At 51.0% G+C, this 12,051-nt stretch overlaps 1 protein-coding gene across 10 annotated transcripts in view; it reads right to left on the bottom strand.

Annotated features, from left to right (window-relative positions):
• Positions 1–5,407: 5,407 nt before the first annotated feature.
• ATP7B (ATPase copper transporting beta) overlaps positions 5,408–12,051 on the bottom strand; it is a 73,785-nt gene continuing 67,141 nt past the window's right edge. For 6 of the 10 annotated variants that reach the window (XM_053214734.1, XM_053214744.1, XM_053214729.1 and 3 more), the window contains 6 exons: positions 11,137–11,378; positions 9,274–9,477; positions 9,056–9,173; positions 8,490–8,592; positions 7,742–7,880; positions 5,408–6,562 (listed from right to left, as the gene is read on the bottom strand). In XM_053214734.1, the coding sequence (XP_053070709.1) occupies positions 6,380–6,562; positions 7,742–7,880; positions 8,490–8,592; positions 9,056–9,173; positions 9,274–9,477; positions 11,137–11,378 (989 nt within the window). In that variant the 3' untranslated portion in view covers positions 5,408–6,379. Of the gene's footprint in view, positions 6,563–7,172; positions 7,881–8,489; positions 8,593–9,055; positions 9,174–9,273; positions 9,478–11,136; positions 11,379–12,051 lie in introns of those variants that run through there. The other 4 variants (XM_053214728.1, XM_053214747.1, XM_053214731.1 and 1 more) reach the window with 3 other exon arrangements.

Below are 12,051 nucleotides of genomic sequence, written 5' to 3'. Positions count from 1 at the left end.
CACCTTCCTCAGCCTCTGACTCTATATGGACAAGTCTGTTGTGTCCCCTGCCTTTCAGCGCCCATGCCCTGGGCCACCTGGGGCGACCATCTGGAGATTGGAGCCAAGATGCCGTTGGACTCTCTTTCCCCAACTGTTGCCTTCCTTATCAGTTCTTGGGAGAGGAGGCAGGCTGTTGAGGGTCATCACCATCCTGTGAGAGGATTTCTGCCCATTAGGGCCATGTATGTGTGTGTGTGTGTGTGTGTGTGCACACTGGGGAGGAGTGTGTGCACACTGAGGAGGAGGAAGGAAGGAGTCATTTGCATTGACTGTCCTTCAAGTGGACAGGACAGCAATGAGAACTGATGGTGAAAACCACATATATACTAAACATTACCTACAAATGGGTGGAGCCTTAAATGGAAAACAAACCTGTCACCCTGAGGTGTCTAGTATTTTTCACACTTTAGTGGACACCCCACTAGAACCAAACTTAAGTATCCCTAAAGTCAGGGACTGGCAGTATAAGCTTCTTTTAGAATCCCCAAAGTAATAAATTCCAAGATTTAGCTGGATTCTAAGCTCATATGGATTTTAGCTTTAATTCTGACCATTTAACAGGAAGGGGAAAACAGAAGTTTATAAAACATGTATAATCTTCCAGAAAACAAGATCCCCTCTCTGCCCCCACCCTGCAGTGGACCTTTATTAAAGGCAGGTTATCCTGTGATAAATCCACATGACGTCATGGCCTCTCTACTTCTGTGACGGAGGTAGCACACCTCTGCCTGGGGCATATTTAGCCACCAAAGCTGAGTCATCAGAAACAGGAGAGCAAGCTTGTTCTGTTTAATCAAATATCAGTATATTCTTTAGGAAACCATACCTGAAATGATGTAATTCTGCCCTGGAGAGAAAGGAAAGACATCAAAAGAGATTGGTAAAATGCTCAAACTCCTAAATAGGACGCAGACGAGTTGAGACAAGGTCCTGCCTTCTCAACCAGGCTGATAGGACCAAAAAAAGAAGCCACTTTCCTTTTTCACGCCTCTTGTTCACTAGCACCCTTAACTTACTTCCCTAATTCCCACTGTGCATCATGCAAACTGTCAATACATAATCCACAATTCCATTTGGGCCACACAAGCAGGTGAAGTAGGAGTTATTGATTTGGGAGCTCAGAAGGCAGAGTGACCTTCTCATGGGATGGAATCAGGCTTTGAACTCAGGTCTAAAGTGGATGCTTTTACCCTCTCTTCCACTGTATGGTCTCCCCCTGCCCTGTTCTTCCTGGAACTTTGGACATGCCACGGCAGAGCATCAGACTCTAGAACCACCAGGAATTGAGAAGCGGGAGTCAAGCCCGGTGCCCGGCATCTGGACAAGAGTGCTCTTTTTAGGAGTTTGAGCCCCGCGTCAGGCTCTGTGCTAACAGCTCAGAGCCTGGAGCCTGGTTTGGATTCTGTGTCTCCCTCTCCTTCTGCCCCTCCCCTGCTTGTGCTCGTTCTCTCTCTCTCTCTTTCAAAAATAAATACACATTGAAAAATTTCTTAAAGCAAGCCACATAGTCCATGAAGTCTGAGAAGCAGACCCATAAGTGGGCCTTCCTCCGGCCCAGTGAGGGAATATATAGGGTGATTTTTACCTGCTTGTGAGGAAAGGCTGAGTTGTTTTCATCCTAGATGACATCCACCATCACCCGTGACATCAACTACGGCAGCTGACATTTGTGGCGTGCTGAGGATGTGCTTTCCTCAGATGACTTCATTGTATCCTCACATGATCCTGGGAAGTGGAGACTGTAATTCTGCCCACTTTGTACAGATGAGAGAGCCGAGGCCCCAGGTCATGCTTTGTTATTTTTTCAATCGCAATGAGGTAGGAGGCTCTATAGAAGACACCTGCATTGCCTGGTAAGGTTCCTGAGACCATCGGCCACCTTGCACTTGTGTGGGGGTTTCCTACGGACTGCCCCTTATCCACGTTATCTTGGGACAGGAAAGAGGGTGGGGCTCCCCACCGAACAGAAGAAGAAATAGAGGTCCGCAGCAGGAAAGCCCTGCTCAGGATCAAGTGACCCCCCCAAGGGTGTCATTTGGACACTGCGGGGAACACACTTCTGCCCAGGGGGTTGGGGTGGAGTCCTATAAACCCAAGGCAAACACAGGAGTCTCAGAACTTAGAGCTAGGGGCCATTGAAAATCACTATGAGCCTTTAAAACTCTTTTTTTTCTTTTTTTAATGTTCAAGCTTAAAAAAAAAAAAAAGCCTTAACTTGGAAATAGCATGAAGCTCAGACGCACATGGTGATGGAGAAATTCACTGCCGAGTCGTCCCCACCATGTACTCCGCACGGCTAAATGTGGGCTGCCAGCGCAGACAAATACATCGTAGTTCAGAGGTCCCTTTGCCAGACCCAGACTCCAGCCTCACCCTCTGCAACGTCTCCCATTTTCATTTTGATGAGGTTTATGTGAATTTCCAGATGCTCCAAAAAAAAAAAAAAAAAAAAAAAATGATCAAGAGAATTTAGGATCCTGCTGCCAACTAGGAGGTTGTTTTGGACAGAGAGACACCTGGTGGCTCTTGAGATAAACCACACAGTCCTGTGAAAGGACACTCTCTTCCCCCAAGCATGTGACGGGGACCAGGGGTGCCAGGGAGGCCCAGCTTCTCCTGCCGAGAGCACTGGGCATCACGTTTGCAGGGAGGTGGGTGGGCCCCACAGGGCCAGAGCTGAGTGGGCTTAAACACCCTTCCCGGCTTTGTCCCCTGGACAGTCCGCTGGAGGCCCCTCAGCTTGGTCAGCCCCATCTGTGGAAATGAGACTGACTGACGCCCACCACTCTTACTGTCATTGCGAGGACAGGGTGAGCAGGAAAGACAGAGCCCACTGTGGCCCCAGCACACAGCTGGCGGCCTGGCCTCCCAGGGTTTGAACGTTGTCACGGCGTCTTGGGTACCAGTCGGTTCACAACAGCTCCGTCCCCGGCACGTTACACCACCTCTCCCTCCACTAGATCAGGACGCTGGGCCCCCGGAGACACACAGGCTTTGCTCCCTCAGGGTCTCCATGTGGTTCTCCCACGAAGGACGCCCTCCACATAATCATGCTCGTGGCGTTTCCTTTTGGGTGCTATTTCCCCACCCCCCCCCCCCCGCCCTCCCCAGTTTACAGATCTCTATGCTTCAATCTTGCTGTAAGTGGTTACCACATTCATAGAAGTAAAAAGAAGTAACAGCTATTTCCTTTTCAGAGGAAAAAATGTTACATTTCCATCAATCCTTGTTTTCATCTTAGCCCTTGGATGATTTCACATGTGTTTATTCATCTCTTTGAATCGAATAAAGGAGACGCTGGGATTTCGTGGCACTATTTAACATTCTCGTACTCTATCCTGTAATTTCAACCATTGCCATTGTCTTCACACAAAGCAGAACAGCAGACAAGTAGACATGTCCCTCTGGGATAAACCCACACAGTGGCGTATGTGTCCCTGCCTGAGCTGAGAAAATGCAGAAGGCAGAGTGGTTTCGTTCCCAGCAGCTCCACAGTGCATTCCAAACTAGATCCACGCTCCCACATACAGGGTCATCTGCAAAGGGAAACTGAGTCAGCGTGAATGCTTGCTGAGAGCATTTCTCTGTATATGCATTCCTCTATATCTATTTGTTGTCTTTAAATAAAAGATGCAGTTAAGAAAAAGTTGCACGCAAAATAAAACTTTCCTAACTCAAGGAGAACTTTATACGCATTAGGGAATTTACCTACTGAAATATTGACATGAATTTTTTAAAACATAAAAAAAATACCTTCTAATTCAAATAATCTTTTTCTAATTAACCTATTTGGTGGGCTGATTTTGGTCTATGCTGGATTTTCTTAAAATTAAGGCCACTTTTATTATTCTTGGTTTCTAAATTTTTTTTTAATTTATTTATTTTGAGAGAGAGCGTGAGCTTGAGCTGGGGAGGAGTAGAGAGAGGGGGAGAGAAAGAATCCCAAGCAGGCTCCATGTTGTCTGTGCAGAGCCTGATGTGGGACTTGAACTCATAAACTGTGAGATCATAACCTGAGCCAAAATCCAGAGTCAGACCCTTAACTGACTGAGCCACCCAGGCACCCCAATCTTGGTCTCTTAGTAAACTAGCAGAACAACTTTAGCATCTACCTCTTGACACGTCAGTTTCCCAGTGCCATCTTTACCAAGAAAACTACAATTATTATTTGCTCATAGGGTGACCCCTATAAGCTCTCATTGTAGATTCTGTCCTTCACAAGCCTTCACGAAGATCTTAAAGGCTGAAAACTTATCAGAAATGGATAGACGCTGTGATTTATTCTGGTGCGTGTGGAATCGTATCAGGGAGATCTGCTCAAATTTTAGAAAGATCTATTTTTTTAAAGAAATGGAATCCTCTCTTCCCACAAGGAGACATGCATACAATGAAACCCCCACACCTGGGCTTCCAGAAAAACAGTCAAGGGTGCCTGGCTTGAAGTCCTACATGGTGTGCTGGAGAAACCGTAGGGCACCAGGAAGTGTGACACATCTGTGACTGGTTCTTGATGTGGTCATACTGGGCCACAAAGATGACCACCTCAGTGATTCTACGGAGAAGCGTTGGTCTCGGGATATGACAGAGGGAAAAATCTCAAATTGGATAAAGGATATGTCACCAACATGTCCACAGAATCTACAATGAGAGCAGCATTCTGAAGTGATGCAGTTTGTGTCAGTGACTTCACAAGGTCTATCTCCCTCTTTGGGAAGGTGACCACGCGTCCCAGTTTGCTGGCTAGTGTCACTGCAGGCCGGCTGGCCTGGCCAAGTATTAATAGCGCCTCCTTTCACTCTTAAAAGTGTCCTGGTTTGGATGATAAATTACTCTGTCACCTCGGCCTCAGCTGGAGCTCACTTGTGGCCCTCTCGCCACCCCAAGATGCCCACAGAGCCTTCCCAGCAGAGCCCTTTGGTCCAGACTCTTCGACTACTCCCCCTGCCCCGCTCCCTTAGGGCCAAGGGACACAAAACACATCCCTCCGGATTAAAACACGTGTGTGTGATGCAGCATTTTGTTGACAATTCCTCTCGATGAGAGAGGTGCATCTAATGGGGCAGATCAAGGCCCGTGTCTGGCCCGGTGGGACAGACACCTGGATGGGGTTGCCCCCCAGGGTTCTCTCCACACACCGCCAAGGCAGGCCCTGTATCCAGGAGAGGGGCCCACATGGTGCCAGGGGTGGCACATCAGAGGGTCTGGCCCCCCCCCCCCCCCACGGCCTCCACGGTTTAAAACCCTGCCCTTCTGTGCCCTGATGAGGCAGACCAAAGCCGGCACCTTGCAGAAGTTCTCAGTGAAGACGGAGCCACACTGGCCTCAATTATGCTTCTCACACACACGGAGCCAGCAAGAGGCAGACTTTCAGATGAATAAAAATAAACTTTATTCTAATACAGCATGGAAAGTTTCTGGAATAGGGACTGCTCTTATCTGACACACACAAAAATCCTTACCCCTTGAACATCTAAAGGTTACATTCTGTGCAATTATATAAATATTTTCATGGCCATATACACATGATGTTTATGGTCCCAAAAGCCTTTGAAAAAAATCAATGCAGTTAGATTCTTTAGACAATGATTAACCTAGTTAAGAAAACAAGAAACACTCCCAAGCACAGCCAGGAATAAAGGAAGGGAAGAACGGGAAGGGGCCTGGAAGGAGAGGAAGACTGAAAATGATAGAGGCACTACAGAACCCTGCACTTGCATTTTAGAGGGCAAGACCCAACAGAATGGAATCATATGCGAAAATGGAAACAAACCATCCAAGGAGAAGGTGAGGAAGTTGACCCCACGGTCAAATTTCATGCCCAGTTGATAACAATGAGTGTATTGCCTGGCAGCTTTGTTCTTCTAAGAGCCAAGTGCCCTTTTCCTATTTATTCTTACCAAACTGATATTCGGGTGGCAGCGGCAATAAAGAAAAGACTTCAGAGCCAAGAGACATGGATTTGGATCCCCGTTTTGGCAAGTGTGCTGGCTGTGTGATCCTGGACAGGATACGTAGCCTCTCTGGGCCTACTGCCCTGCCTATAAAATGTGGACAATAGCATCTACTTTGCTGGTATGCTGGGAGGATTAGAGGTAACCTATAGAAAGTGCTTATATTGTCCCTGAAAAATAACTGATACTCAATAAATAAAATTATTCTGTATATGCGATCAGGGCTCTACCTTAAAATTTATTTCATCCTACTCGTCTACTCCCATGTAGTTCTCTCAACTACCACCGACTTTAGAGTCTAAAACTGGCCCCATTCCTGCCCCACCACAAAGAGCCACTCAAAGTGTGAAAGACTTTCCCTTGGGGAAGGTGTGGTGACTCCTTTCCTAAGGCACTGACTCAGGGTGCAGAAGTAGGAGCTCATGGAGAATAACTGATTTCCTCTGATTTGGGTATCGTTGTTTGCTTGGAGTTGCACACCACCAGGGGCACGCCTGGCAGGAGTTCTGAATGAATGCCACGAGGTGACGGTCACGCAGCAGACCATGTAATTTGAAGCTCCCGGAGGCCTGCAAGGAGGTTCCTGTGAGCGCACACACCTCCCCGTGGGACACCCATTTCAAGCACCACAGGGCTCCCAGGGTCCCAAGTGCCTGGACCCCACAGGGAGCAGAATTTCTCAGGTCTCAGGCTCTGAGACCCTCCCTCCAGTGGGGCAGCGACAATCCACAACAGCAGGCCATTCTGTGGGGGAGACAGCCCAGTGGGTGCCGCCTGTGGTGCGCGCTCCCGCCCCACGGGACTCACCACTTGAGCTGTAGCGACGAGAGAACCACAGACACGGAGGAGGCCACCATGGCCGCTGAGCACGTGGCCAGGACTCTGTGGCCAAGCGGCACACTAGCGAGAAAGAAAACTCTCCTCAACCTGAAGAGAAGCATGGCAGGCTCTCTGGCCAAGCATGTGAGGGAGCAGAGTCTGGCAGAGGTGCCCGGGAGCAGCAGCAGGGATCACTACGGCATCAGCCATGCCCTCAGAGACCGGGCAGGGCTTGGAGGGGTGGGGGGGGGGGCAGCACAGCCCCAGTGTGAAGAACAGAAAAGGAAGAGACCGTGCCGGCAGAAGTCAATGGGGTGCATTTGAGGTAAACTGCGGTCTCAGATACTCGATGCGTGTGGGTCTTGTCAAAACTCACGGCTTTTCATGAGTTTTAAGGAAAGGCCCAGCCAAGTTTTTGGTCCTTTTACAAGCAATCATCCCAAACACAAAAGCAGAGGCCTGTGCGGAGGGCTGGCTGTCCCCTCCTCTGTGAGAGTCCAGCCACGTTCCCGATAAGCCTGTGCCAACAGCAGGGTCTGGCCAGGATGCCTGGTCCCTGTGCTAGTGGGATCTAGGCAGGGTGGGCCGACCCAGGGGCCACATCTGGATGCAGCACGTGCTAGGAGAGATGACCAGAAATGTCCAGGGAGCGGAAGTCCCCAAGGCCAGACAGGAGCCTCGTCCGTCTTGCTGCTGGTGCCACACTTGACCGGCCCGAGCCCCGTCTACCAGGAAAGCCGGCCCAACTATTCAGCAAGGAGATCGAGCCCCGGGACCGTCCCCGCCCGGAGCTTTCAGATGCACTGCTCCTCATCTCTGTCATTCAGGAGCAGAGACCATTTGTCCCCATTGTCGTCAGCCCCAGCACTGTGCCGAGACAGCCTGTCCGACTTCAGTGAGGACAGAGACACCTGGCTGATGTAGCTGACCTGGTCCCAGGGCGTGGCCCTCGGTGAGTCCCGTCGCCGGTCATCCATGCCAACGTGCACGCTGACCTGGGACGCAGTCAGGGGCTTCATGCGGCCCTGGGCCTGGGCCTCATACCTCTCCAGGTCAGGCTTCTTATAGCTGCAAGGCAAGGATCCAAGAGCATTTGAGACATTGTGGACAGAGGCTTTTTTTTTTTCTTTTTGGAAACTTGGCAAAGACCTCTCATCAAAGTCTTTCAATAACATACAGTATCAAAACCTCATGGATTTTAAAGGGGAGGGTATTGAGCTCCTAGGATTCAGGTAAAGTTCACCTGATTCAGAAACTTGCTATCTAAATGCCTGTCACATAGTAGGCTGCCATTAACTTTTGTTAAGTGAAAGCATGAACAAATATCTTTTTCAAAAAAGATAAAATAATAAGGCACGAGGATCCCATGTCTACATGACATTTCCACGTCAACAACTCTTGAGCCAACTAACTATAACAGCCGAGCATGTGATGATGGCTGTGAGGTGGAGAATTACTCACTCATGGCGCTGATGAAGCCATTACACACACACACACACACACACACACACACACACACACGGCTCCACCGTCCTGTCTTTGCCTCAGGTGCGCTGGGAACCTGCACATGGCACACATCCATCCAGCCCAGGAGGCAGAGGGAAAGGGGTGGCTGGGTGGAGGGAGAAGGCTTGGGGGGTGCCGCTGTGGCACATGCTCCCGCCTCCAGGGACTCACCACTTGAGTTGCAGCGACGAGAGAACCACAGACACGGAGGAGGCCGCCATGGCCGCTGAGCCCATCCACGGCTGTAGCACGATGCCGATGGGCATGAAGACCCCTGGCCAAGGGAAGGACGACACTCACGCCACAGCCCAGAGGTGAGGGGCACTGTTTTGGGCTGCCCACTGTGAAGTTCTCCTCCTTGGGGTGGCTCAGAAGCCCCTGCTGCCACGTCATGACCATGTGCCAACAGACAGTCTCGGAGCTGGGTAGGGGTGCCGTCAAAGGGACTGGGCTCACCCACCCACCCTGGCCTTCCCGGGACGGTCCCCAAATGGCATCGCGGGTTTCAGGAGGAGCTCCAAGGGAGCAGGGAACCCCAGGGACCCTCTCTGCAGCTTTTGTTTACCTTTAGAGACTTATGAAGCAGAGAACATAATGAAACCAAACTCTTTCTAAAACGCTCTGGCAGCCAGTGAAGCGGGTACCCACTAGGCTGGCAGGAACCCAGCAGGCAGACAGAAGCCTGCTGTCAAAGAAGCTGGAGTCAAAGGTCAGCAAACAGGTGAGAGCCACCCTACCTGCCGCGATGGGTATCCCGATCAGATTATAAATCAATGCCAGCACCAGATTGAGTCGTACTCTCCAGACGGTCCTCTTGGAGAGGTGAATGCTCGCCACCACGTCGAGCAAGTCGTTCTGTAGGAGGAACACACGGTCAGTCAGGAGCTCTGTCCCACGGCCCTCACCGCTCCCATGACCTGGACAACAGGGCAGGAGAAGACAGAGCCAAGCTCACTCTGATGAGGACAACGTCAGCAGCCTCAATGGCGACATCTGTGCCTGTCCCAATGGCAATGCCCACGTCGGCCCGGGCCAAGGCCGGCGAGTCGTTGACCCCATCTCCCACCATGGCGACTCTCTTCCCTTCATTCTGGAGCTCCTGGACCTTGGCCACCTTGTGAGAAGGCAGCACCTCTGCAAAGACCTTGTTGATGCCAACCTAAAGGGAAAGGAAAAGAGAAGTCAAGGAACAAATACACGACACCTGCTGTTGGCAAAGGATGGTGAACAGTAGCAGAAATGTGTGAGTCATCTTCCCCCGGTCCAGTCGATGACGTCAGTCACCAAACCCTGCAGACCCCAGGGCATGCGTGCCCATCCTGGTGCCCTCCCCCACTTCCACAGAGGCTTAGGCCCCTGTGGGTCTCCCTGCCCACCTCCCAGCCTCCCCTCCAACTATGCCCACCGTGGTCTTCCCGAAGCAGTGGTCAGCCGATCACACTACTCTCCTGCTTAAAGACTTCCAGTGGCTCCCACTTCCCTTAGGATGACATCCGCACTCCTCGGTCTGCCTCCTGAGGCCCCCCCTATAACTGGTTTCTGCATGTCTCTGGCCTCCTGCCTTGTGGCCCAGCAGGCCCAGCCTGGACTCTGCCCCGTTCAGCTCCTGGCAGCTCTCCAGCCCACTGCTGGGGAGCTCAGGCTGCCTGCTCTGTCCTGGATCCGTCAGCTACCCTTTCTCCATCCCTCCCCCTTTTCTTCATCTGACCACCCCTGCTCAAGCATTTCCTCCCCTGGGAAGGGGTCTCCAGCCCTTGCCAGGGCGGGGGTGGGGGGTGTGATCTGGCATCCCCCACATGTCCTGTGCACTTTTCTGTTGGAGAACTGAGCCCTCAGTTCAACCCTGGCCACTGGTCCACCCTCCCCCCAGGGCAGTGAGCTGCTGGAGGGCAGGTGCCCTCTTCACTCTGCTCTGTGGCCTGTCACATAGGTGGTGCTTAGGAAGTGCTTGCTGAACTGATAAATGATTTTTAACCAGGAAGAGGCATGGGTACTCAACAAGACCATCGTCAGCAAGGAAGGCCACGTATAGAGAGGTACTAGGGCTTCCCTTATAGGAAGCAGTTCATTTTCAAAAACATACACTTTACACCTCTTTGGGGAGGCTGTGTAATTTTTAGGAATTTGCACCGGAGCCATCGGCCTGGGCGGAGTCAGGTGGACAGGAAGCTGTGCCTAGGAGTGAGCGTTGCCGGAGAACTGCCCGCGACCCAGCCGTGTCGGCTGCACACGCTTGGGAAGAGCTGAGCTGCGGCACCCAAGTGGCTCGGTCAGTGGAGCGTCCGACTTCGGCTCAGGTCGTAATCTCACGGTCCTTGGGTTCGAGCCCCACGTCAGGCTCTGTGCTGACAGCTCGGAGCCTGGAGTCTGCTTCAGATTCTGTGTCTCCCTCTCTTTCTGCCCTTCCCCGCTCATGCCTACACTCTCTCTCTCTCTCTCTCTCTCTCTCTCGCTCGCTCAAAAATAAACATTTAAAAAAAAAAGAGCTGAGCTGACAAAACATTCCCTTAAACCCAAAATCTAGGAAGTTGTATATTTCAACTCTCAAGCCATGATTTTTTTTCCCCCATTGGAAATACAGACGCAGAGGACGTTGGAATTGCCTTCTGCAACGGCAGCACAGTGGTCTCCCGTGGGATGCTGCACAGCTTGGGCCAGAACAGAGCATGAGGAGAGAAACGCACCCAGCACGGGGAAAGACCAGACGCAAGGTGGGGCACTGGATGCGCTGGCTGTCGCTGATTTTTCCCCCTCAAACTGCTCCAGTGGGCTTAAGATCAATTTGAAAGGGGGAAGATCCCTGGCCCCCAGCCCCCACCTGTGTGGCAATGGCTCTGGCCGTCTTCCGGTTGTCCCCAGTGATCAGAACCACGTCCACGCCCATGCTCTTCAGTGTGTGCACGGCCAGGGCTGCCTCCTGCTTGACAGCATCCGCGATGGCAATCATCCCGCAGAGCACGCCTGCAGGGGACACCCTCAGGTGAGTCCTCAATGGCCGGCGCTGGGTGGCCCGAGGGGCAAAGGAGGAAAGAAAGGAGGCTCCACTACCGGTGATCGTTTCTATAATGCAACATCACATGCGAAAGCAAAGCACCGAAGTACAAAACATAACGTGGCTTTGATTCTGCATTCTTAAAAGTTACCTACATTTGTAGATGCATACATAAGTCTGGAAGGAACATGAAATGCTAACAGTGGCTCTCCGAAGGCTAGGATAAGGAGTAATTTCATTTTCTTCTTTATAGTTCTCAGAATCTTCCAAATATTCTGCAAGGAACATCTATCACTTTGCAGAGTGTCTGGGTCATAATAACGCAATGCATGTTAGCTATTGTTTTTGGAACACGAGAATCGGAATGAGTACAATAAACGCTACTTAAAAGTGATGAATGTCCAAACAGAAAATCAGTCCTTCCTATAGAACGCATCTCTGTATAACTTTTTTGTTTGTTTTGTTTTGTTTTGTTTTGTTTTGCGTGAATCTTCGGATCCTGAGGCAGGAAGGCTTTCGAGGACTGGGGTGCGGGGGGACAGATGCGGGCGAGTGGTGTGACTGAGGAGCTCGGCCCCTTCAGCTGAGCAGATTCCGATCTGAGGAGCTGAGGGGACTGCGGGCTTATAAGGACTTTGGAAAGGGCATGGTGGTGGGAGCAGGAGAAAAGAGTGACAGAGGACATATCTGGTTGAAGCAGTAAAAATGAGAATAATTTATGTTGCTCATCTGCATACAGTT

This window comes from Acinonyx jubatus, chromosome A1, assembly GCF_027475565.1.
Source record: "Acinonyx jubatus isolate Ajub_Pintada_27869175 chromosome A1, VMU_Ajub_asm_v1.0, whole genome shotgun sequence".
Lineage (NCBI taxonomy): Eukaryota > Metazoa > Chordata > Mammalia > Carnivora > Felidae > Acinonyx > Acinonyx jubatus.
Note: the sequence above shows the minus strand (reverse complement) of the source record. Positions and strands in the feature narration are given on the sequence as shown.